At 51.0% G+C, this 27,539-nt stretch overlaps 1 protein-coding gene across 4 annotated transcripts in view; it reads right to left on the bottom strand.

Moving 5' to 3' along the window:
* The window catches only part of TRRAP (transformation/transcription domain associated protein), a 137,482-nt gene that overhangs the window by 19,233 nt on the left and 90,710 nt on the right, over positions 1-27,539 (bottom strand). For all 4 annotated transcript variants that reach the window (XM_061557410.1, XM_061557420.1, XM_061557429.1 and 1 more), the window contains 6 exons: positions 20,621-20,966; positions 19,741-19,919; positions 16,190-16,451; positions 6,988-7,213; positions 5,815-6,032; positions 3,416-3,600 (listed from right to left, as the gene is read on the bottom strand). In XM_061557410.1, the coding sequence (XP_061413394.1) occupies positions 3,416-3,600; positions 5,815-6,032; positions 6,988-7,213; positions 16,190-16,451; positions 19,741-19,919; positions 20,621-20,966 (1,416 nt within the window). The remainder of the gene's footprint in view (positions 1-3,415; positions 3,601-5,814; positions 6,033-6,987; positions 7,214-16,189; positions 16,452-19,740; positions 19,920-20,620; positions 20,967-27,539) is intronic.

Here is a 27,539-nt window from a genome sequence, read left to right as displayed (position 1 = left end):
CGAGGAATTCTCTTTAGGCAGGGGGGGGGAAATATTTTCCCTTACAGAGGGACAATCCCACATCACCAAACAAACCTTAATGACTTAAAGCTTTCGTGACTGCAGGAATTCACATTCTTTATGTCTTTCGGTAAAGTCACGTAGATAGGTTCAAAGGAAATTACAAAAAACGACGACGTTTCCATCTCAACGCGAGCGGTCGCCAGGCTGAAAAAATTTACCCGTAAAAACAAAGTTTTTCACTATAAATCCTTTATATGCGTGGCATCGGTTTTATTTTATTATTCATTTCTGTTTTTCTTGAGTAAGAGTTTCATTTTTATCACATTGGTATCTTAAATTAAATATGAAATTTTTTTTTTCCTAAAAAGTGGAAAATTTTGGAAAAAAATTGTCACGGAAATAAATTGTCACGCACAACGAGTCTGTGTGCAAAATGTCAGCCCGACTGGATCACGGGAAGTGGGTTAAAAAACGACCGAAAGATTTGCACGGTCGTAAGCGCGCAAGCAAGCAAGCAAGTGAACTTAATATAAAGGATTTAAAAAAGACAAGGGGCCTGATGATGATCACTTGCATTGCGATCGAAACGTCGTCGTTTTTTGTTATTTTCTTTGAACCTATCTACGTGACTTTACCGAAACACCCAAAGAATATGGTTGGAACCGTTGGGATCGACGTTCGCGCAACGTTCCACATTTGCAGGTCACCTGGTGGTCGAGTTGGTGTCGGTGGATTCATGGGTACACCTGGTTGGTTGCTCGGACCCGTTTGGTGAGTTCATTAAATGCCGTTGAAGGAGCGCGGACTGCGCTGGTCGACTCCACGGTCCAGTTAGTCGATCGGTGGCAGTTCGCGTGTGGTCAGTGAATTCTGATGGTTCATTCATGGCGCTTGTCAAGCCACTGCCGTGGCAGTCGTGCAGGTGCGTTTGACCATACTTCACCACGCTCGGCGGTGCATGTTGGTAAAGGGAGCACAACCAGGACCGGTTTCAACTGTGACTCGTAACCGGTGTTACGGCCGCAGCCGGGAATTGTGTCGGCACCTTCGAAGCGCGGCACGCTAACCACTGCGCCACAACCCCCCAACATCCACTCAACTGCATTTAAACGTTCATCGGTTTTGTCGACTGCATATGCCGACCAAGCTTTAACCGTGTGAGCTCAAAAGAGCATTTGGTTGAGCTCGTCTACGGTTTTCAAGCTTGAGCGCCGGTGTAAATTCTACATTTTCAGAGCAAAGGAGCTGGACCCTTCAAAGGATGACTGTTGACTTTCAAAAGCGGTGCTCATTTTACCAACGCAGGAGGAACGAAGATATCAACGATGATGACTGATGATCATTTGTGACCACAATGGTTGATGATGACTGATTGGCGATGATTACGATGGTGTTAAAGACGAAGATAAACTTTTTTTTTTAATACAACTATCCACATAATGATGCCGGTTTTATTTTCTCCCAAAGTTACAATCCTGGTATATCGTTTTGTTGATTTGCTACTTACCACGAGTCCAAAAATAATCACAAGGCCCGACATTCTCCCAATATTACCCTCTGGCAGTTACGCCGCTGCGCACGCGTTTTCACATCGCCGTCAAGAATAATAAAATAACAATTGACATTCATGAGCCGCATTCCATCTGCAGATTCCAATGCGTGCCGTGTACGAAAAGCAGGAAACAAACAGAAGCTGCGGGGTAAACGGCCAGAACTAGGGGGTCAATGCCAAGAGGCGAGCTTTCAAGACAGACTTGAATATAGCGAACGATTCCTGATTGTCTTATTTAGCAGAGACAAAGCGTGACAACATTTGCGGAGCTGCACTGCCAAAAAGCCCGATCACCCCAGCAAATTAACAAAGGGGGGCGAAGATGAATTTTCTACGAGGTGAACAGGAATGGCATGTCACAAGAGAGATCACGAAGAGGTTGGCCCGTCTCAGAGGATCCGTGTGTAATTAAAGGAGATTTAGTGGAGGAAAAATGCATCCCTAGCCCAGTACGAGTAGATTAAATATTTTTCCTCCCTCGCAATAGATCCTAGCAGCGGGAGTTTTCTGATAAGGCCCCTTTCTCTGTGTCAAAATAGAACGTAAGCCTGCACAAATAATAGTTTCTTTCTTGTAACGCTTATTTACCCCGGAAAGCCTCGCCGAGTCTCAGCGGGGTCAGCTATTACGGTCTGCATGCCCGGCCGCCTTTTGTCTCCCGAGTGGCAATGTTTACACATCGTACTACGTACTCATTTGAGGCTTAGCCCACCTACGGGAGAACCAGGACCAGTAGAGATAATCATCACTGGTGTTGTCCACGAGCGGGACTCCAACCCGGTTTGCCGGGTTCGTAGCGCAGCGTGCTAACCGCTGCTGCACTACTGCTCACCACAACAAACACGCACACACATTCTGAAACCCACATTGTAATACAAACACGAAGACAGACACACACACAGTGCACACATACACGCACAGGCATCCGCGCACTATGACACTCGAACACACGCACGCTCACACGCACACAAACTGGCACCAGCGCGACCCAAACCGCGCGCCATCGTGTGCAGTCACTCAACGGCCTGCTCATAAAAACCGCTCGCGCCCGCCCAAACCCTCCCAGTGCCGCCCCTCCCCCCACCCCGCCACTCCCCATCGCGCCAGGCATCTGGGAGATGAAAGAGCGCGTGGTGATTCTGCATGCATCCCCAGTGCAGACAGGTGCCCCGCCATCCAATAAAATCGGAATTACGTGGCGGACACATCACTCCGCGGGGCAGCAACTAAACTCCCGCTCGCCGCAGCGACACCGCCGCCCTTCTCCCGAACCGCAACTCGACGCCACGTGCGCAGCCAATCGGCAGCGAGCCCCGCGCACCTCTATTCGTACGAGCGTCCACTGCTGGATAAAATCGCGTTCAAACCGATGAATCGTTTACGTGGATCGTGCGCTGAGATGGAGCCGCTCAAGGAAGACATCAGACAAATGTGCCAAGCGGTACACGTACAGCCATTTCTGTCAATCCACTGCTGGATGAAGGCCGCCCCTCCCCCCCCCAAATGCCGTGCGGGTCGTGGGGATTTCTGGACCATACGGCGCTACGCTGGTCAGCAAGGGCGGAGAGCACAGACGTGGGGTAGCTCAGGAGTACAGTACAACGAAGGATTCTGCCGAACACTGGCCGATGCTGCTGACCGCCGCATATCGGAGCCCCGCAGAGCAGCCTGTGACAACCGGGCGTGCACGGTGGTGGTCGCCCACCCAAGAAGCACCGAAGGTGTCGTATGGGGCCCTCCGTAATTCCACCGATTACAGGCCCAGTTTGTGGGGTAGGGGGGCTGGGGCTTTCTTTCACGCGAGAGCCGACGGAGCACCGGCGGCGGGCGGCGGGGGGCGACGGTGGCGCGGTGCCGCACCTGGTGGCTGACTTGGGTGCCGCGCGCCTGCACGGTGGCGAGGCGCTCGTAGTAGCGCGAGATGGGGTTGTCGTGCTCCATGCCCTTCTTGGCGCAGCGCTGCCTGTAGATCTCGAGCAGGGAGAGCGACGAGGGGTTGTCCTCGACGAGCCGCATCTGCGGAGACACGGCCACCACGCGTGGCACTGCCGGGAGGGGGGGAGAGGTGGGGAGGAAATGGAGAGGTTGGTTGGGGGGGGAAAGAAGATACCGGGATATCAACATCGATCGTCATCATCCATTGACAACAACAACACCAAGGAAATGCAGACGCGCACAAACGAGACGGTGACCAAGACCCCCCATAAAGCCTTCAACAGACTGTTGGGGCAAGTGCTGTTAGCGAGTAGCACCTATCAGAGGTCGCAAACGGGTTTTGATTCCTTACCCGTACCCGGCAGCACCAGGGTCGCAAACAGGTACCCGTACTCGTACCCGGCCGGGTACGGGTAGCCGGGTATCGGGTCCCAATTGCGACCTCTGGCACCTATAAAGACCGACACGGCACACGAGGCGGTGGTCAGCACCACACGCGGCCACCTTTCTCTTCCTCGCGGTGATGTTCACTACACACTGCAGCAGGTACTCGTGAAAAGCCAAAGTGACCGCGGGGAGGCCCAGGGCCAGTTCAGATGTTTGAAACCGATGTTGGCCGTGAGCGGGAATCCAACTCGAGTAAGTAGAGGTTTGTGTAGCGCCGTGCGGTAAACGAGTCCATCACTCCCCACAAACAAGCCGCCAAAAATTCGATTTAAAGCTTTCGTGACTGCAGGGATTCATCTTCTTGGTTCTTTCGGTAAAGTCACGTAGAAACGTCGTGAGAATTATTTTATTATGTTTAATTTTTATGATTTTATTATTTCCCTTCTACGTGACTTTACCGAAAGAACCAAGAAGATTAGCCGCCAAAAGTTCCGTGGCTGGCGTTGCCGTGTCGAGCAGGTGACAAAAGCCTCATCATAGTTTCCCACAATTCACAGCGTGGCAGGACGCCACGCAAAGTCATGCCATCGCTACCCCGAGATTCGGTGAAGAGACCCGGTAAACAAAGGCGTTCATTCATAGTCATGATCCCGAATCGTAACGGCCAATCAGAATCACAGGAAGAGAGAGAGGATGTGAAACGTTATACGCGTAATATTGATCCCCCCCCCCCACCAATTCCCTCCTCCTCCGCCGCCGCTGCTACCGCTGTTGCTCGTTAAAACTGTCGAATGACTGATGCAAATCAGGCGAATGAGTGAAAATTGAGTGAATAAACCAAATGAAATGATTATTGAGTGAATAAAAAGAGTTAATTGGGGTGTGAATTAAGAATAGAAGACATGACTGAGCGGAAAGACCACGGTATAAACGAATGCACGAGTGGCAAAACAGGATAAACGAATTAAGGGGTGAATTAAAAATAATTAAACTGTTCATGAAACAAGCGGTTAGGTGGTATAAGGAACATACGAGTGAACGGTTGAGTGGCTAAACAAAACAAATGAACGATCGAACCAATTAACCTATTAGACACTGGATTCCTCCAGTATGCACAAATGTTCTGAATCTGATTCTGAAGTGCCCTGGCACACAGCAGGTGCGCTTCATTTGCCATCTCAGTTGTGCTTCTTCAGGCATGGACAAAAATTTACCTCGCGAACAAACTCGCGAAAGAGTGCAAAGGTCAACGGAACACGCTGGGGCCCTTGGCGAACACGCTGGTGAACACAAACAAGCTGGTGAACACACACACGCTGGCCCCCTGGTGAACACGCTGGTGAACACACACACGCTGGCGCCCTGTCAAACACGCTGGTGAACACATACACACGCTGGCCCCCTGGTGAACACACTGGGGCCCTGGCAAACACACTGGTGAACACACACACGCTGGCGCCTTGGCAAACACGCTGGTGAACACACACACACTGGCCCCCTGGCGAACACGTTGGCCCCCTGGTGAACACGCACGCTGGGGCCCTGGCTAACATGCTGGTGAACACACACACACACTGGGGCCCTGGTGATGGCAAGCGCCCCTTGCCCGTCCATCTCTCTTGCGCTTTCCCAAGGCACGGGTGAGATCAAGTAAAGGAGCAAATGAGCAATCGAACGCGCAAATCACTGAAATGAAGAAACTTGCGAAAGAGCGCAGATGCGAATGGACAGGCGAGCGAACGGGACCGTCCTCGCGGTACCGGTAAAGATCGAGGCGCGCCTCCGAGGGCATCTCCCCGTAGTACTCCGGGCACGGGCGTGTAAGCATAAGACGACGAACCAACAGGTGAGTAAAACAAAGGAACCATCGCATTATCGAAACGAGTGAATCTGCGAAAGGGGGGGGCGGACGGCAACGCGCCGGCGGCGTTCTGTACCGGTGAACAGCAGATGCCTCTTGGCGGTCTCCTTGCGTTTCTCGAGGCACGGGTTGAGGAGCCGCAGCAGCTGCAGGACCCTCTCCTCGCGCCGCGACTCGGTGAGGCAGGCGTCGTTCATCACCAGGTAGGGGTAGAGGCGGCCGTTGTGGCCGCGGATGTAGAGTCGCCGCGCCGCCGTGTTGTGCTTCTGCACGATCTCCACCCGCGGCATGAACCTGCGCACAACAGATGACAGCGGGCAGAGGGCTGAGTGAGCGGAGCCGTCGGCCGCTGCGGGGGCATCGTCAGCGGTGATGTCCGTCGTCGTCATTACCGCTAATCGTCAGCGTCGTGATCGCCGCCGCTCGGACTAAGTACCGTCGCAACCACCGCTAGGTCTACATATCCGCACCACCATCAACAACCATTACGAGTATCGTCATTAGCACGACCACCGCTCCGACCAGGATCATCGCCATCATGACCATCTTCAGCATCATCACCACCACCTGCCACCACGACTACCATCATCGCGAATCATCACAAGCAATGATCGTCATCATCCCCACCAACTACCATTCATCATTATAAGCACTACCATACCAAGAATGCCAAACAATCATCATCAATATCATCATCAATACTATCCATTCTATCCACTTTCATCAGTACCATCCACCTTAACAGCACCAACGCCATCACCATCATGAAGAGAACATCTACACTATTTACACCACCACCGCCAGGATTGACCTTTGGAGCAAACGTTGTAAGCACAACGCCCGGTCACCTTCGTCTCCCAAGTGGGAATGTTTACATACGGCACCGGGTACTCCTGTTAGGCTGAGTCCACCTAGGGCAGGCCCAGGACCGGTTCAGATAATCGTCACTGGTGTTGGCCATAAGCGGGAATCGAACTCGGGTCGCCGGCATCGTAGCGCAGCGCACTAACTGCTACACTACCGCTCCCCGCACACACACACGCACACACACTGTCAACAAAAACTGACATTCACCACTAAGTATCTGTGACGTGACCACGGTGCCTGTGCCAGGCCAGGTGCACTTAAAAGCCAAGTGAAGTGTCGAACGCCTGCTGGCAGGAGGTCAAAGGATAGACTCAGGTGCCATGGGTCGACTGACTGAGATGCACACGAACACGCACACCGCGACACAACAGCGAGGGCAGACCTGGCGATCTTGATGTAGTAGTGCGTCGGTTTGGGAAGGAGGCACTCTCCTGGGATCTCCACCTCGGCTGTCTGAGCCGAGAAGTTGCTCAGGAAGCGGCACTTCTCCTCGATGAGGAAGAACTTGGGCAGCAGCTTTGTCCTGGCCTCCAGCACCTTGATCCACTTCTTCAGCTTGGAGATGAGGTTGTGCAGTTTCGTGGAGCCGGGCACATTGAAGTCAAAGTCTGTCAAGGGCCGGGGAAGACCACAGCAGGACGCAGGCGAACGGATGAACGTTTGAGCAGTACGGCAAGTCATCGTTTGTAACGCGCTGGTAGATGCGTTCCTGAAAAGTGCCGGGTTAAGTTAAAAACGTGTCAATCGAAACAATTTCCCCATAAATGATAGAACGGTAAAGTTTGGCGAGATACGATGCACTACCACACACACGCAGTAAGATGGCGAGACAAATAACTGAGGATACACCGTCGCGTCGTTCCATCGTTCCGCGAACCGTATCACTCCGCTCAGCTGAACACAGTAGTTCATCGTCGACTGGTGAGAAATCGCGCTGCGACGGCGCGCTTTCCACGTTGCGTGAAAAGTGTTCCCTAATGGAAGAATGGCGTGATAGCGACAACGCACGGTGTGAACACCACGCGCGAAAAGCGAGGACTTACCGTTAAGTTACGTGACTAACGCCTCCTTCACACATGTATCTTTTTTACACAATCTGTCAACCATACGGCCTTCTGGAAGACTCTCGTATCAGCAGCGATTTCGTCAAAACGAGCCAAATCTGGACTGTTTTCATCATTCAGTGGCTCAACAGAAGTTGAGTCAGGTTTGCCCTAAAACCAACGCTGGTGAAATGGGCGATGTGTATAGGCAAGAAGAGCCGTTGGCAGAAATGTCACCAAACATATATTTGTTTTATTTCCAGGGCGGCGCTATTGAGGAACGCGTTGAGGTTTTGTTACTCGCGATCGTGCTCCGCTTACCACTAATAACGTCTTCTATTATTTTTGGTCGGGTAACTATAAACGGAACACTATATTTTGCAGAACAAGAGCCAATACAATGTATTTTCCGCTCCCCGTTTTAAAGTCAAAAGGTTCCGTCGTACCTGACCGTGTTTTATTTTAATCTCTCTCTCTCTGTCCCAAAACACGCTGTGAAATCATACAGCAGAGGCAGTTCTTCAATAGCGTGGGCTGTCCCATTTGCACTTTGCCTAAAATCCACGGGGAATGATTCTATTCAATATAGGTCACGTTTAATGAGGCGCTTTCTCCCACCCTGGAAGCCATCTAAAATCTCGAGGGGGGGGGGGTAGTTGGGGAGGGGGGCTGGGAGGGCGGAAGGGCTGTGTGCGATGTGCCGCTACTTTGTAAAAATAAATAAATATCACGATCTCATTTTTATAATTTCTTTCACCCCTTAGAAGAAATAAAGAAATCAACCCAGATGAAAGAAAGCCACATGGTAAGACGTCGGGCGTCGATGTTCTGACGCGCGCTCCGCTCGGTTTCTGCTCGTGCTGCCGCATCGCACCGTGGTCTCGAGGCCGAATGTTATTCTTTTCCTTAACAAGACAAGGCCCGTGCTTTCAACGTGTTCGCTGGAACTCATTTGCACGGAGAGGCGTTCTCTCGCGACGACTAGAGACGGGCCTGAGAGAAATGGAGACGCGTGGATGACACTGAACTATTTTAATTACTGGGTAAAGCTCATTGAGCCTATGAACTCTTGGTATAATACAGGTTTTTTTCGGGATAAATCGCGTAAAACCCGCCACCACCCGACACAGCCAATAAGCAAGGCTTGTACACGTAAACAGAACGTGGCCAATTCGTTACTAGTACAGCACACCGATGTGTTGGGGAGCAAAGCCACAACATTTACAACCTGAGTACGACGTTTCGGCAGTAATTACAACTAGCTTCATCAGGCGACACATTTATATATGTACGCGATCTAACCCAAATAACCTGTATTATGGATGATATTGGTCGCGAAAGCTTACGTATTAAACTATGACCTATTTTTCAAAGGTCATCTGGCCACACATGCATGTGTGTTGAACTTCTTTCGCACCTAATGGGATGCTCATCGAAGTAGCTTATATCATCATTATCGTAGCAGCCAAACAATCTAAATGCACATCAATTCAAAAAGTGGAGGCCGTCAAACGCGGAGGAACACGTAGAAACATCACGTGACATCGGCGGGGAGAGAGAGAAGCACGCAAACTCCAGATATGTAACAGGCATCGCCAGGGTCCAGGATCAAACCCATGATCCACCGCGGTGCCCATAACTAGGTGACTGTTCACATGCCGAGGTCAAAACTGGTCACCAGAATTTTTTGTCCCATAATTCTCGCAACAAAAAAGTCTCATCAGGCCCCATGGTGCCAAGTACAGTCTCCAACTCTTATTATCCCCTCTAAATCTCTGTCTGGCCTCTATTGATACATCTATATATACTATGAACAAGTGCCATCGCCCGAAACATAACCTATTGTATACTTTTTCTTTGAAGGCCAACCGCAGCGTTTTTGATAAATGCGACGAGATAAATTGTGCGACCTTTGCCAACGCAGCAGCGGCCTTGAATATATTTGGGACTAACTAAATCGGCCCGCACGGTCCTAAGAGATGGCAATGGCTCAGGGAGGCGGCCTTCAACCAGCAGTGAATTGATCATGGGCCAATGAAAATAAGGATGATGAAATAACCGTCCAAACGGTTTCTTGGTTCTTTCGGTAAAGTCACGTAGAAGGGAAGTAATAAAATAATAAAAATAAAACATTAATAAAATACTATTCTCACGACGTTTCGGCCACAACGTAAGCAGCCGTCCTCAGGTGAAGAACAGGTCTGTCGGAAAGACAGCGTCTGACGGCTGCTTGTGTTGTGGTCGAAACGTCGTGATAATTGTATTTTATTATGTTTTATTTTTATTATTTTATTATTTCCCTTCTACGTGACTTTACCGAAAGAACCAAGAAGATGAATCCCTGCAGTCACGAAAGCTTCAAATCGAAATTTAACCGTCCAAACGGTTTCCTTTCCCTCTGTGCCTACTTGGGCCCATCACAACGGTGGTGGTGGTGGTGGTGGTGGGAGAAAGATTAATTGCCACAATTTCCTTTTTGCTGTCGTCAATTGGCGCACTCGTAAAAACAAGTAAATAAACGCAACGAGAAAATGTGCTAATGTGTCGCACGGGAAACCTCCTGAAAACGTGCCTCGAGACTCAGCCAAGTTCTTTGCTGGAGAATTACACCACTTACACGATCAATATTGAAGACGCAGGATTGATGTAGTAAATTCCAACAAAAATAACAACAGTAATTTTAACACAGGCCCCCACCAGGTCACTCCGGCGTACGGTCATCTGCAGGCAAGAGAATATATCGACTCAAAAGAGGATCCACTTTCTGCTGCCCCAACAAGCGAGCGCAGCAGGAGAGAGATTCTCGGGCCACACACAGAGCGGGAAGAAGCTGCGCGCGGAGCCATGCCGTTGACGAGGGTGGGGGAGGGCGTGCGAGCGAATCGGACTTCTCCACCCGCAGCGTAAAATTAAAAGAGGTGGTATGTAGGCGCAGCCCTGCAGTTGCTGGCGGAGAGGACCTCCGCCGGAGGGAGTTTTAAGCGAGCCGCTCCGGCGGGCATTTTGACGGACTCCACCACGCTGGCAAGAAGACGTTTTTGGAAGAGGTGGCAGTAGTATCACCCCCCTCCCCCTCACTAAGCGGCGGTGAGGTCACCACGGCGCTTGGGACGTGAACTGTCAAAGGCTTGCTTGGCAGGAGGTCACGGGACGGAGCCACAGGTGCCATGGGTAATTCTAGATTTGAGGTGCCATGGGTTAAACTGAGAAGACTGGTCTGTGCTCCCCACCGTGCCACACACCCGCAGAGAGGACCTCACTATCGACCAACTGTGGTGAATCCATTTACACTGCTGGGTGGACAGAGGCAGGAAGGATAAATAAACTTGCGTCGTTCTTTCCACTGCCGCGCCGGGAGATGGAACTGGCGACCTCTGAATTGCAAGTCCAGTAACAATGACAGTTCCTAATGTACGAGGTACTCATTTGAGGCTGATTCGACCTAGGGGGAGGCCCAGGATTGATTCAGGCAATCATCACTGGTGTTGGCCGTGCCCAGGAATGGAACTCAGGTCGCCAGGTTCGTAGCGCAGCGCCTACCCGCTCTACACACACATGCACCCATGTACACGTACATACGTACACACAGGCATTGACACACTAACACCTAGACACATGCACTTACATAGAATCGAACACCTACATACACACCAACACGTATGTACGTACACAAAGATAAGATCTCACCCCACCCCAGTATAGCCGTAACACTGTTGTGCGAAGCGCTGTTAGCGAGCACCTCGTCGTCGTCATTGTCTCTCCTGTGCTGATGTTTACACAGAGCAGCAGCTACGCTTTGCATCTTGCAGGAGGAGACGACTGATGTTAGCAATGACCGGGAATCAAATTCAGGTCGTAGCGCAATTGCACTAACCACAACTACGCCGCTGCTGCCCATACCTACAACACACCTACACAAACACACCCCCGCGCACGCAAGCGCAGACACAAGAACACACACAAACGCACGCGTGCGCACAGGAAGAAAGGCAGGACTCCATTACACGTAACTGAACCCATCTGCGATGGGGCGATAACGGCTTGTGACTCGCGGCGTAATACGTTTGCCCGCCCCCAGAATGGGCCATTCATTCATTCGCTCATTCAACTAAGCCGTCTGCTGGGGTTTTGACCGCACGACGCCACTACGTCTCTGGTACCGGTGGAGGTGGGGGAGGTGGGGGGGGAGGCCCGCCCGGCGTCACGCTCTCGGGCCGCGCAAGAATTCACAAGCACAATTGTGGCGGCCGTGGCGAGTCCAGCAGGAAACTACAGGGACCTGGTCAGGCCATCGCAGCACAGCGGCGGGGCGTCAGCTGGCGGGACGAACTGCCACGCAGCCAATTGTCTTCTATGCTCAACTATTGCAGACGCTTAAGTTGGAATTGTGCCAAATACACGAATATATATCTCAGCGATATGTCGGTCAAATTAAGTCAGTGCACGTATCACTCGTGTCAGGGTATTTATACGCACCTGCAAAGTGCGTTTGTCACACGCTAATCAAAGTGGAGATGGAGCGATGGTCAGGGCTGGAATTTTGCCAAATTTTAAATAGAAAGTGCAAGGAAGAAGAAAGGTTCTGGGTGCGGTCATTGCTGCTTGGCCGAGGTCACCAACTCGGTACGCTTGAGAACTCGGTTCAATCACAGGTGCATTGCACTGGTTTCGAACCCATGGGCTCAGCAGTGACCAGCTCAATGTTCTGACTATCCGAGCCACCCGGGGCCACATCTGGGCGCAATTGATAAATCTCTGCGTGATCCGCCAACCCTTGCCTCCAAAGGAGTACGCCCCCCGCGGCCCTCATAAAAGCAATCAAACTGTTAGACAAGCGGCTGCGCCTATGCTCTCTAATTATCCTCTCGTGTTTCATTAGGAGGGCATCTCACTTCACTCCTAAAATTAATCCCTCAAGACCTCTCCGCTGAACCTGAACGCACCCCCCTACCACCCACGAATCAAAGCATGCTCGCTCGTACTTACGCACCCACCCACCCACGCACGCATGCGCGCTACAAGGGCAACTGGAGGCACACACAGAGAGAGTGGGCAGCTACAGCAGAGTGGGTGGGGGGGGGGTAGCGCACTCACGCTCGCGCACTCCGAGAAAGCGGCAAATGAGACGGGACTGTCCGAGCGGTAAATCCGACGTAGGAACGTTGGCGTCTCGGCACAAAAAAAAAACACAATCCATTTACCCGCCATTACAACACCCGCGGGGTTCACCTTGTGCAATGCGCATGGCCACCCCGGCGCGCCCGTTAAGCCTTCTGCTGACGGCACGAGGAATTAACGAGCACTCTCCTTTGCTCATCCTCCCTACGCGAGCAAAGCCGAGGACCCTGATTTTCGCGCATTTTCTTTCTCCTCGGAGAAACGTTCATTCAGCAGCAGCAGCGTCAATGGCATCGCACCCAGCAATGCACAGAAACTTCGAAGCGAGACGCAAAATTTTTTTTAAATTCGTAAATTATTCCTCGGGTGTGGAACATCTTACGTATGTGCGCGCGAATGCGCACAACTGTCAGCGAAGGAGTTAAAGTGATGTTTGTGTTGCCGGCTTAAAAGCGATTCTGAGTGGACGCTATTGTGTCTGGAGAAAGGGCGGACGGGGCAGCGAATGGAGCCAATCGCGGCTCGCGCACTCAGCGTCGGCACGGCGAGGTCACGGCCGCCGCTGGGAAAGCCGGAACAATAGCAGCCCTCCCCCAGGCTTGGAATGAATCGGCAAGTGCGAGGGCACGCGTCGAAAAAGCATCTTTGCACGCGAATCTTGAGATGGACCATGGGTGGGGGGGAGGGGGTCAGTTTTGTCCGGAGGTCGTCGTCGTCATCAGGAAGCGAAAACAAGATGCCCGGTTTTGTTAGGCGCGACCGGCGTAAAGGCACGAGGTCTCACAACAATGCGTCGTCGTGTTTTTAATCAACTCGGTCGGTGCGAAGGTCATGTTTTGTCCCAGCCATGTGGCTAAGTGAGCGTGGCTTCGCTGAGGAAATGGACGAGCGGACACACGCAGACTAATACGCGATGACATCGAAAGAGTCCATCATTATCTGTTTGCCTACAAGTGCAATAATCACCTTAAATCTAAATAATTTTTTTATGATTCTGGAATAAAATTTTACGATGAATGCTTTTTAACGGTAACTTGTCCGAGACAAATTCTACGGATGGAAATGTTTTTCTATCCTTTATATTTATTATCTTTGTACACTGTTACAGGATATATTTCGGCAAACGCACGCAATTGTTTTTTTGGCCCGATTTTTATTTTGCTTGGTTGATGCACTTAAGGTTAACGTCATTTTGCTGTTGTCAATTCGGTTGGCCCAGGCCCCTCTCGCAAATGGGCCTCATCCCCGGTTACTTCGTGCGTTCTCTGCTGGCCAAACTAAATAATGACTAATAATAGGGTTTTCCCCTTTTTTCTGGCAACAAAACTGAAACCTTTTGCGTTGAATCATGTTTACATTAACCACAATACTTGCAGTCAGAATGCAAACAAAAAACAACACTGATCATTTATGCATTGTCCTTGAAACTGATTGGTCCACACCAGAGACAGCTTTCCTTAGAGCCGAGTCTCAAAACGGTGTTCGACCAGATGATGCCAAAAGGCGCACAGTTCAAAGACAATGCACTATCAGAGTATGAGAGCTCAAGGTAAGCATCTACATCATGAGGCCTCCTTTGCCAGTACCAACATATAATAATAGGGTTTTTCCCCTTTTTTCTGGCAACAAAACTGAAACCTTTTGCAAGGAATCATGTTTACATTAACCACAATACTTGCAGTCAGAATGCAAGCAAAAAACAAGACTGATAATTTATGCATTGTCCTTGAAACCGATTGAAAAGGGGAAAAACCCTATTATTATATTTTGGTACTGGCAAAGGAGGCTTCATGATTGTAGATGCTTACCCCGAGCCCTCATTACTCTGATAGTGCGTTGTCTTTGAATTGTTCGCCTTTTGGCGTCATCTGGTCGAACACCATATGAGACTAGGCTCTAAGGAAAGCTGTCTCTGGTGTGTACCAATCAGTTTCAAGGACAATGCATAAATTATCAGTGTTGTTTATTGTTTGCATTCTGACTGCAAGTATTGTGGTTAATGTAAACATGATTCCTTGCAAAAGGTGTCAGTTTTGTTGCCAGAAAAAAGGGGAAAACACTATTATTATATTTTGGTACTAGCAAAAAAGGCCTTCATGATGTAAAATAAAGACTCCAAACTCGAAATCTCGATTCGTCTTTTTGTGAGGAATGCCCGGGCACAGAGACGCAAGCCAAGCCTCTAACCCGGCGTTCTCGAAGCTTCGGCTTGGTGGACCGCACTGATTGGTGGCGAGGAGACAGCAGCAGAGAAAGAGAGTGCATGAGCCTATCTGTGGGAGGGGGACCTTTAAGTCTTCGTTATGTTATCCCTTCGGATCTGTGTTTTCTCCAGGTAATCCGGTTTCCGCCCACACACAAGACGCAAAACACTCTTTATTTTAAAAAGGAATTGGCCAAACATCCTCTTGATAAAAAGTCAAGAGACTCACTTATTTATGCAGGCTCTCCCTGAACAAATGAGATCGTTGTTATTGTTAGAAATGTTTCAGGTTTCGCACGCTTATCTTCTCAAACTTTTCCTTTCAAGAGATATTTTATTGACAGAGAAAATAAAACCGGTTCAGCGCGACGGTTTGTCGTTACGAACGTATACACAACCTCTTGGAGCAACATCGGGGTCGTGGCAACACTTTGAGAGGTGAACCACTTGATCTCACATCAAGTGAATTATTTGGCGATGATTGCTGCAGTTTATTTCATTTAAATACTTTTTTGATTAACAAAAAAGGAGTTTGTATGTTAACCCAAAAGCTGCTATTGGGGTGACAATAGCAGTTCTCCGGCGAACTGGACAATATTAGTTGCACTACTCCCAAAGATATTATCACATAGATCCCAAACTTAAACCTGGACATATAACGTAAGCGTATTTGAAACGCGCTAGACGAAAACTGGTGTAACAATGCAAGTGGCAATTAAAAAAACGGGTCGTCAGAAAAACACAATATTTGTATGGCAGGGGGAGGGGGGGGCAGAGGAGGGAGGATGCCATTTAATTTAATTCCTCGCACCAAAGGGCCACGCCAACCATCTTACGCTGCCACAATCATTATCACCACCACCACAAAGATCACAGCCAAACGAGTGCACAAGCTAGCGATGACACAGGCACACACGTGCCTGCTTGCGTGTGGGTAGGTGTGTACGTGGGTGGGTGCGTGCATAGGGGCGTGCTTGCGTGGATAGGTGTGTGCATGGGTGAGTGCGTGCATAGGTGAGTGCTTGCATGGTTAGGTGTGTGTGTGGTTGCGTGAGTGCATAGGTGCGTGCGTTGCATGCTGAGGCGTGTGTGTAGGTGAGTGCGTGTATAGGTGCATGCTTGCATGGTGAGGTGTGTGTGTGGGTGCGTGCGTTGCGTGGGAGCGCGAGTGCGCGAGAGTGCATGAGTGCACGGGATCTCTCGCCCGCCACCGTACGTACCGGTTGTGAACTGCCCCTTGAGCTGCTGGAAGACGGGGTCCTGGGCGGTGGCCTGCGCGCGGCGAGCGAGCGACTCGGACGCGGCGCTCGAGAAGATGGTGGAGACGTTGGAGACGTTCTCGAGGCCCACGCCGAACGTGCTCACCAGCTTCTTGACAAAGTTGAGCGTGTGCGGCGTGATGCGCGCCTCCGTCACGCCGCCGCGCGTCTCGAACGCCACCGAGTAGCACTTGGCCAGGCCCTGCTGCAGCTGCCTGAGCACCTGCGTTTCGGCAAGGATGGTCGCGCGGTTCGTGACGCGTCGGCGACCACCGCGCCTCCGATTGGCACGGCTGGCTACGTACGGTGCGAAAGAAGTTCAACGTACATACACATACGCGCACAATTCTTGTTGTCTTCTCCTAGCACGTGTAAGTTACACGTCCAGGTTTAAGTTTGTGAGGCATGCGACGGATTCTCGAGCAGCGCGACTAATACTGTCCACTGTATTGATGTAGGTTTTCGCGGCTCTATGTATGAGAAATGCTTTTATAAGCCACTCTCTCCCGATACAGGAGCTGTTAAGAGCTTTTCTAATACTGCCCAGTCCACCGGAGAGCGGGCCTAGTAGAATGATGCCGTTATTTCGCGATGTGATGGATTGTTCAATTTGGGAGTCCGAAGTCACTGCACTGTGGATGTCTTTTTTATTTGTAATAATTTTGAATTACATAAGAGCCCAATACATGGTGCTGCAGTGGTGAGATGTTAACTACCCTGAAGCCTGCTGTATATTTGGAGTTTGCATGTCTCTCTACCCGTGGTTGCGTGGATTTTTCTCCGGGCCCTCCGGTTTTTCCCTCCACATTTAGAATGAAAGTGCGTTCAGAGCATTTGGTTGCTGCTATAAATGTCCACACAATGATACGCCCACTTCGTTGACAGCCAGGTTCCTTTCGGAAAAAGATCTGCATAGCTCAGTGGTGCATTCCCTGGTAAAAGATATATTTTTCAAAAATCGTTTTAAATATAATGCAAACATCGGGGAGGGGAATCAGAGGCCACTTGCGAGCAATCAACCAGGTGCCCTCGGGATAGCAACCGGCAAACAGGTGACTGGGTTCACTGCCCCGGTTGACTGAGCAATGATTGGGAACGAAAGCATTTTTAAGGGTGGGGGAGAGGAGGAGAGGTGGGGGGGTGCAGAGAAAATGTACCCAACTGTGGATCATCCTTAATGTTCCATTTGTGGAAGAGTTGTTGCGTGATACGACCAGCCTCTTGGTCTGTTTGGGCCACCCATGATTTAGACATTGCAGCGGGACCTGTGGGAACGTTTTGACCCCGTGCCCTGACTGGACATGTGTGAAAAATAACTTTATAGCTCATTGGATTCCTCCAGGAAAAATACATTCTGATTCTGAGAAGGTCTTTGTCTGGCCACCAGTGAGTGCGCCACAAACAAGATTTGATGCAACCTTCTACTCAATTGTTTCAGAGGGCTAAAAAAAAAAATCGAAATCACTTTGATTGACAAATGATGAAAATATCCATATCCGAAGATGCGAAAAGACGCAACACTGAGAGTGGATTCAAAGTCATTGAAGGGATCCCTAAAAGTATTTGTGACCGTCTTTAGGGGCCGTTCTGGCACCGAGGGTGAAGGTTCAGTGGCATAGCGATGGAGTGTGCAGGCAGGGGGGTAAGGGCATCGGCGCCCCAGACCCCGGGCTACGAAGAGTGGAGAGACGGCACGGGAGGAGGGCGACTTTCAATGCCTATCTCAGCAGGGCCCCCACGTGATCCAAGGCCCTGTGTCACGGGTGACGTTCCACTACGACGGCGCGGGGTTTCCAGCGGAAATGGCTGTCTCACAACAACACGACTTGGATAACTCAGGTGGAATATAATTGGGACCAACGCTAAAAACAAAGAGGCTTAATACGATATTCTCACCCACAGCTTGCGTAGCACGTGTGTGCCCAAGAGACGTAATGATCAATCGATCTCCTTCATGGAAACATAAATTCGCACGAATTGAGGGTCCCAATTTCAATTCACAAATGACACCGACGACGCGAACGGAATATAATTGGGACCGTAAAAAGGAAAAATGAAATCCAGAACACTTTTCACCCCCCCCCCCCCCCCCCCCCACCTTGTTAAATCGATTAACGCGGCGACCGCTGATCAATAATGCTGATGAAATACATGACAGCACCACACCAGGGACTCGTGTCCGCCAGTGTTGCGGGAGTCATAACAATAAGGAGCTAATGAGACATGGTGGTCGTTCTGCAGGGACATTTGCCCACCGATATTAGCACGAGGAATCGACACCACTGCCTCGGTGGGCTGACAATTCCGCCAATTGCCACCGCGGCGCTTGTGCCAGGATCGGTGCGCTTTGAGGCCAAGTGAAGTTGGGAAGGCTCGCTGCTGGCAGGGGGTCATGCAAGCAGGCCCAGGTGTTGTGGGTCGAATTACTGAGATGACTGTCACCTGTGATGCCCACTGTGCCAACTTTGCTCGTTGCACAAAGCAAAAGATCCCCCTCATAGCCTTAACAGACTGTTGGGGCAAGTGCTACTAGTGAGCTCCTACGAAGGCCGGCAAGGCACACGAGGGGGTGGGTGGTCAACACCACGCATGGTTGACTCTATCTTCCAAGTGGCAATATTTTACGCATTGCACCAGATACTAATTTGTGGCTGAGTCGACTTAGGGGAGGCCCCGGACCGAGTCGCCAGGTTTGTAGTGCAGCACGCTAACCACTACACTACCACTCCCCACACAACAAAGATATCACATTCAGCCTAACCACTACACGACTCCCAACACAAAGACAAAGATCCCCCATATAGTCTTAACAGACTGTTGGGGCAAGTGCTGTTAGAGCGCACCTATGAAGGGCGGAACGGTACGCGAGGGGGTGGGTGGTCAACACCACGCCCGACCCCCTTTGTGTACTTCTTGGCGATGTTTAAACACCACACCAGGTACTAATTTGAGGCTGAGTCGACCTAGAGGAGGTCCTGGACCAATGGTGTTGGCCGTGAGCGGGAATCGAACTCGTGTCACCGGGTTCTAATCGCAGCACGATAATCGCTACACTACTCCCCAATACCAACACGGCCGCCATTCGCCAGTAAGTGACGGTGACGTCACCACGGCACCTGTGCCAGGCCAGGTGCACTTTGAGTCACTACTCCCCACACACACAAATATCAAAGATCCCCCGTATAGCCTTAACAGACTGTAGGGGCAAGTGCTGTTAGCGAGCACCTATGAAGGCCGGAACGGTACACGAGGGGGTGGGTGGCCAGCACCACGCCCGACCGCCTTTGTCTCGCCTAGCGGCGATGTTTACACACCGCACCAGGTACTCATTTGAGGCTGAGTCGACCTAGGGGAGGCCCGGGACCGGTTCAGATAATCGTCACTGGTGTTGGCCGTGAGCGGGAATCGAACCCTGGTCGCCACGTTCGTAGTGCAGCGCGCTAACCACTACACCACCGCTCCCGCCCACACACACTCACACACACCCACAGACAAATCGTCTCCCCTCTCACCTCCTCGTGCCAGTTCTCACGGAACCACACCATCTGGTCGACAATGCCCTCGAGTGAGGACAGCAGCGTAGGGTGCAGCTCGCGCTGCATGTGCATGATGCGGCTGCAGCGCCACATCGGTGCCGTCGCTCGGATCGGGCCCGGGTCCGGGCTGGAGCCGGGCACCTGCTGACTCCCGACTGAGCCGAGCCGAGCGCCGGTCACGTCCAAAGCGGTCCGTTGTTGTTGTTGTTTTTGTTGTTGTTATGGGCAAGCCAGAGGTGCAGGGGACACAGCGAACAACAAAGCTTGCATCAGCGCTATGGAATTTCCCACGGTTGGCTGCATTGCAATCAGTGCCTCTGACTAAATCGTCCGGATTGTGGCCAATTTCTCTCAGATGTTCGACTTCCAACACTTTCCTGTAAATGTTGCCAGCCTGTTTTGATGTTTTTTTTTTCTTTTCGCAATTTGCATTAAGCGTAAGTTGTGAATTGTTGTTACCTTTAGGCGAGTGTGAAATGGGAGTCCCCGTGGTGTAGAAGTAAGACCTCTCCATATATGGGCTCCCAGGAGGCACAGGACCACTAGCGAACATTTTAACACACTGTACTGATGAGACGTAATGAGAACGGAGCTGGTCTAATTGTCTTTCCTTCACCGCTGCCTGTTGGGACGGCCACATTTTCAACCACCAACCACTACCACCACCACCAAATAACAGCACAAACCCCAGTACAAACTCGCGCAATGTTGATGATGATAATGACAAAGACATTCACTGTCATGATGCTGTCGATGATAGGAAGACAAAGTTAATGATCAAGTTTACAATTGAGAAGACATTCGTGATGATGACAACGACGATGTTGCAGTTGATGATGAGGTTGATGAGACTTACCGATGCCGGTGCCTGCCTGCTCCTGTGTGCCTCCTCCTCCTGGTCCGGGCGAGCCGGACGCTACATGCGACGATGACACAGAGGCCACGATCCCCGACACGGAAGCAGCACCCGCCCCAGGCTTTGAGCCCGGAGCTCCGGCACCAGCTGGCGTGGTGCGGCGCGAGTCGGCGGTGCCACCGCCACCACCGCCACCGCCGCCGCCGCCACCGCCACCGCCGGCCCCACCGGCAGCACCACCAGCCAGGACCTCGCCACTCTTGTAGCGCTCCCGCTGTTCGATCTTGAGCGTCAGGTAGAGCGTACGGATTGGGAAGTAGACTGCCTGTGGGTAGACACGGCCCACCTGCACACACACACACACACACCAGACAGAGGTCATCCATCTAGCCTTCACAGACTGTTGAGGAACTTGATGTTCGCGAGCACCTATTAAGGTCGGTACAGGACAGGCCCAGGTGTTATGGAAATAACGCACACACACTCTCTCTCATACACACACCCAACAACTGATGCGCAAAGACTAAGATCCCTCACAGAGCCTCTACACAGACTGTTGGGGCAAGCGCTGTTAGCGATCACCTATGAAGAGGTGGGTGGCCAATGCCGCGCATGGCCACCTTTCTCTCCTCTGTGCTGATTTTAACAACAGTCTACATGGCACTCATTTATGGCTCAGTTGACCTAGGCGTGGCCCAGGACCAATATTCGACACTTTTATTGGTCGCGAGCAGGAATTTAATCAACTTGGGCCACAAGGTTGATAGCGCAGTGCACCATGCACTACACGACCGCTCTCCAATACCACCCCATCAAAGACAAAGACCCCCCCCATATAGCCTTGTTGGGGCAAGTGGTGTTAGCAAGAACCTATGAAGGCCGGCACGGCACACAGGGCGGTGGGTGGCCAAGCACCACACCCGGCCGCCTTTGTCTAACAAGTGGCGATGTTTGAGGCTGTTCAGATAATCGTCACTGGTGTGGGGCGTGAGCGGGAATCGAACTCGGGTCGCCAGGTTCGGAGGCGCAGTATGCTAATCGCTACTCTACCACCCCTTCAAAGACAAAGATCCCCCGCATAGCCTTAACAGACTGTTGGAGCAAGTTCTGTTAGCGAGCACCTACTACCCTTTCTCACATACACACTCGTACGTTTGCATGCACGTCAGGCGATGTCAGGGAGTACCTAATGAAGCACAATTACATTCAAATGGTAGTCAGCATCGTGCCATGGGATGAAGGAAAATTCCACTCTAATCTCTAACAGGCAGCAGTGCACCACCACGTATCAGGGAATGGCCCGGGATGATGTCATCCAGCTGCTTCTGAAATCACTTCAAATCAGCCTTTTATCCAGACTAGGAACAACAACAAAAAAGACGATGGTTGGTCACATGCCAATGAAGTAAACGTTTTTCTTGATTCTCAAGAGGTGGAATCATCCAAGCTCAGTGAAATTGAACACGACGTTCTTTTGTTGTGCGTTCGTTGGTGACCAGACCGAGACCACCTATTTGCCGCATCCGAGCACCCAACTTTAACTATGGGTTCTTCAAACACGCAATCGAAACAAGGATCTCAAGAGGTGGACTTGAAGGTGTGCGTCGGTGTTTCACGATTTTTTGCATTTGGTTTGTTCTCCTTTCCCCGCACCTCCGATTGGCACGGTTGGCTACGTATGGTGCGAAAGAAGTCCGACGTATATACACATACGTACGTACATTCCGAGCTAGCGCAAGTGAGACAGAGGCGTTTATCCAAGGGTGCCCCGCCCCCCCTATCCCCACCCCCTCCCCAACTTCAATTAGCGAGACTAACTCGGGCAAAAGGGTTGAACTTTTAACATTCACGAGTTGCGCGGGGCACTGACGCACTCATCCCTTAACGCACGCATCGCGTAATCAACGTTCCCCTCTGAAGTGTGTTCGCACGCGCGCGGTGGGGGGAGGGGGAAGACAGGTTCATTGAGACGCAACGCAGCGGGTTTACTCTGACGCGCCACCGTCATTTCCTTCTCCGGTGGGGCGGGGGGGGGGGGCAGGGGGGGGGGCAAGGGGGGCAGCTATGCCAATGACGTCGTCGGGTGGTGCCTGCAGGTCCCGCTTCTGCTAACAGTTTCGGCAGAGATCCTTTAAGGCCGTTGGTCAAAATAATGACAGAGGTGGAGGTGCAGCCCTGCAATTGCTCGCTCTTGTAACCGATGGCGGAAGAGGCCTGCACCAGAGGAAGCTCTACAGAGCTTCTCAGGGTATTTTATGGCCTCCTTTTTCATGCCCGCCTAGGCGTCTTGGACTGGGAGCTATTTCAGGTAGGTGTCAGAGGTGGGGGGGGGGGACGGTCATGGTATTAGCGCTTCGCAGAACGTGAGTGTTGTTCGCTTGTCAAAACAGGTGGTGGCTTTTCACCGAGTGCTCTCAGGTTTCTTTCCAAGCGCGAACAACAACAACAAAAGCTCATTAAAAATGAATCGGAGCGACGTGCAAATTGCGGCGCCCTCTTTTGAGAACATCTTGAAGCTCACGAGGGCACCTTCCATCTTGTTGCTGTTGGTGAAGAGTAATGTGGTCATTGTTACGCTTCTGTTGATCGAAATGCTGCTAGGGGTGACTGACGCAAATAAAAGAGGCTTTCGTAGCGAGCCAGCCACCACGTCGTGATATTACATGCCCAATTAGGGCGGTAATGTCACTGCTGTTATTGCTTGTCTGGCCGAAGGGGCCATTGCCCCAATCATCGCCTATTAAATATGTTTACAATGAAGGCTGCACGGTGCTATTGACGAATATGTAGAGATTTATTATTTTTGCCTGTGCACCGCCGCTGACGCAGCAGCAGCATCAGCAAATAATTTGTCTGGAAGTGATTAAGTTGCACGAGGAAGCTCTGCGAGTGAAGATTTTTTTCTCCATTCCCTTTCAGCGTTTTGTGGCATCTCGAGTAAGCGGTCAACACAGGTATAAAGACGACGCACAGATCGCCGAGAAAGTAACACAAATTAACGACAAACGCCGCCGCCAAAAACACATCGCACACGTGCGACGGCCCCGCTAGATACGCAAACACCTAGAAAATCTAGACAAACAACGACATCCACGAAAACACATTTTTTTTATCGTCTATTGCACAACAATATTGCTGATTGTGTTAAAGTAAAAAGGGCATTATGACCCGAGTCAGAATAACCATTTCGATTGAAACCCCAGGAGAACTCAAACAATGGACAAACACACAAACGCACTATCCACAATTTTTTCGCAACGTGCGTTTGTCCTCGGAAGTATTTCATACTTTAGAGAACACACACACACGGGGCTGGAATAAACCTAATTTTAAATTGTAAAAGACAGAAGCATGTGTGTTTACGGCCGTTACATGCACATATCCTGGCACAAGCGCCGTGGTGACGTTACCGCCACTTAGTGGCGAATGGCGGTTGTTGTTGTTGTTGTGTTTACAGCATGAATGCGTCGCTGGAAGGGATGATATACGTACGTAGAACTTCTTTCGCACCGCAAGTAGCCAACCGTGCTAATCGATTGTCAGATGGTCAAGAATAACGACGGAATGGCAGTCAAGGAATGGAACATGCGCCTGAGGGTACGGCCACCGAAAAGCTGGAGCGATGAAATCAGCTGGTGAGCAGGTACCGGGTGATTTGTAACATTGCAGGAGCGTGCGAGATCACTCTGGGACAACGTAATTGGCTTCTAGACAGGGGGGGTCCCCGCTCAGGTTAATTATCTTTTGTTATAAGAATGTTAGACGGTGGGAGCCACTCAACGATGCTCGTCTATATGGAGTAGAGGGCGCGGAAGAGGACATTTCAAACCCAAAACGTCTTGCGGCACTGTCTTGTAGACAGGAGCCGGGATTTTGAACGATAACCTTATCAGGGCGTTTTCATTCATTTATTTACACAACTGCGGTGAAGCAGCGACCGTGTTTTGATGATGTCATAAAACAAGCGCCCAAGTGCGTTTTTGATTGCATCTTCCTTTTAATCAGCCGAACGAATCGTGTAAGCCAGCCAACGCGGCGGATGTCTTCTGATCGAGCGGTGCGCAGCGTGGCCGGCCTGCAAGCGATAATCCCAGTGTGCCTGAGTGGCGCCACCACGTCACCCTCCCTGGGGCTGTGGGAGCTCTGCAATACTCCCTTTTCCACTGGCGAATCCGGGCCAAGACCGGCACGCGTTTCCCGACGTGACCCGTCAACGGCAGTGTCGCCGCGCTCAATATAAATCACTCTGATCACCTCGTGGCTTGCAGCCACGGGGGAGTGAGGGTGGAAGGCGTGGGGAAGAAGGGGTGGGGTGGGGAGCGGTGGGGGGGGTGAGAGGGGGGCAGGGAGAGCGGGGCAGGCTGGGACCCAATTGAGCACAATTTGTTTGCTCCTACAATTTTTTTGTATTTATACCCGGGCCTATTACAGGGACCAAAAAGTCACCCGCGATTGATTCAACAAAAGACCGTGTCTGAGAAGATGAGAAGAGGGGTGGGTAATGGGACAGGGTAGGAGTGATGTGACGGGAGAAAAAAAAGCACAGTTGAAATGTAAGAAATGTCATGCTCGAAGCTGCGAGTGGTGTGCTGGCTGCACGCTGTGAGCGTCACTGCAGTGTGAGCGGCGGGTGGCGTGCTCCGAAATAATAATGCAGTTCAACATATTGGGCCATTTGTGAAAAAGATCTTTATAGCACATCGGATTTCTCCGGTGTAAAAAAAATAAATTCCGATATTGCTGGGCAACGTCACACACAAGAGGCAAAAGTACCCCCCCCCCGCCCCACCCGTATACCCTACAACCGGGCTGGTGGGGCAAGGTGATGTTGTTAGTGAGCGCCTATTGAAATCCAGAGCAGTGCACGAGGGCATGGCATGGCCATGATCACACCCGGCCACAATTTTCCTCCCGCGTGCTGATTTGCCACCGATGTTAGCCGTGAGCGGTAATCGAACGTGGGGAAGGTGGGTGGGGTTGCTAAGTGCGTAGCGCAGTGCGTCGACCACTACGCTAACACTCCCCACAAACAAGGCAAGGATCCCCCATATTCTTAGGTGTTTTCGGTAAAGTCACGTAGGTAAAACATCAAAATTAATAAAAAATAATTTGATGTTTTACCTACGTGACTTTACCGAAAACACCTAAGAATATGATTCCTTGCAGTCACGAAAGCTTCAAGTCTAGAATCAAGGATCCCCCATTAAGCCACACAGACGATTGGGGTAAATTTACTCAAGTGAGCATAGCTGTTATAATCATAATAATGACGATAATGGCCTTTATTTTATCTAAAGCCTCACTGAGTTTCAAATACAACCACAATTTCATCATCAAAAGGATCATCATCATCAGAAAAATAATAATCATTAGCTGCAGTTATGCACGAATTATTTTTTAGCATTCTAATTATGAGCAGCATTACCACCAACATCATCACCAACAACACCACCATTAACGAGTGGGAAATCTGGCCTGTAGGCTGCATAGCCGTGTATTTCAAATTGGTGGAGCGGTGGTGCCGTTGAATCTGACGACTCAAATTCGACTGCCATCCCTGGGCTCGCATCCGCGCCGAGTGATATCCGCACGGCGTGAAGTACGGTCAAACCACTCCCACGGGGATGGAGATAGAGGAGGCCTTTTACCAGCAGAAGTTTGACAAAAGGGGGTTGGAGATTCGAACTTCTGAACTGCCCCACGCAATCAGCGCGGATGTTTTCCGCGAGAACGGTAAATCCCACAATCTATTCTGTTGAACACGGCACACAACTTTGTCCCTTTGTTTTTCCCATTTAAAGACAACAACAACAACACACGCCACCCGACCGCGCGCGTTACCACCCGTACCACTCCTTACACACCCCCCCCACGCACCCCCCCCCCACTGCGGGAGCACGTAATGAGGCGGACAAAAACATTAATCAATAACGGCTTACCTTAAGAAACGAGAAAACGGTAAAAGAAGGTTAAGAGCAAGGATGCCCTCGGCGCTTCCTGGGCACACTCCGCGAGACCCATTACGAAGGGGGCTCATTACGCGCGCGCGCACACACGCACGCACACACGCGCACACGCGCGCGCGCGCGCACGCACGCACGCACGCACACACACGCACGCACGCACGCACACACACACGCGCACGCACGCACACACGCACGCGGGGCTATGCGGTGGAGACGCGCGCGTAATTGTGGCAAATCCACGCACGTGAAAATCGTGCAAAGCGCAAACCACCACGCCGCGCTGTTTTCCATTTGCTCAGCTGATGTTGCGTTTCCGCTGCCTCGGCTGTCGCTCTGAATGCTTCGGCCGACACAGTCGTTTGCCATTTTATTCGGTCCTTCGCAATCATTTGTTTCCGTCCCCTAATCAAATCATGTTAACCGTGTTGAGGACTCGGACAAGCAGACTGTTTCGTCTCATCCACAGTGTGCTCGTTGCTGAAGATGGGGAGAAGAAACTATGGAGCATATCGGTACTGTACAACAATGGATTTTGCTGGACCGTCCCTCTGACGACCATGTAGCCCTGATGCACTGTACTCTTGATGTCTGGGCTTAAAAGCTTTTCTCCTCTGCCTTCAACGAATGGCCTCTCCAATAACACCCACCACCTCCCCCGTCCTACAACCTCTTTCGGGAGTTGCCACCTGTCCCAATTCCCGGACTGACGGTATTTTACCCAAACAATTCAGGAATTGGCAACACGTGTTCATGTCGCAGGAATTGATTCGAACAGGACCCTGTTCCCGGTATTGTGTTGACATTTATTGTGGCATACTCAGTATACTGCACAGCTAAGATAGGCCTAGAGTTTAGTCTGCAGTGGCAAAGGTGGTTGCACTAATGTCTCTACCGAGCTGATGTACGTGCGGCTCACTTAACGTTCAATTGAACATTTCCGCAAGCACCGTGTC

This window comes from Lethenteron reissneri, chromosome 3 (genome assembly GCF_015708825.2).
Source record: "Lethenteron reissneri isolate LAM-NWPU_2019-01 chromosome 3, ASM1570882v1, whole genome shotgun sequence".
In the NCBI taxonomy this organism is placed as follows: Eukaryota; Metazoa; Chordata; class Hyperoartia; order Petromyzontiformes; family Petromyzontidae; genus Lethenteron; species Lethenteron reissneri.
The sequence above is the reverse complement of the archived record's forward strand: the minus strand, read 5'-3'. Positions and strand labels throughout refer to the sequence as shown.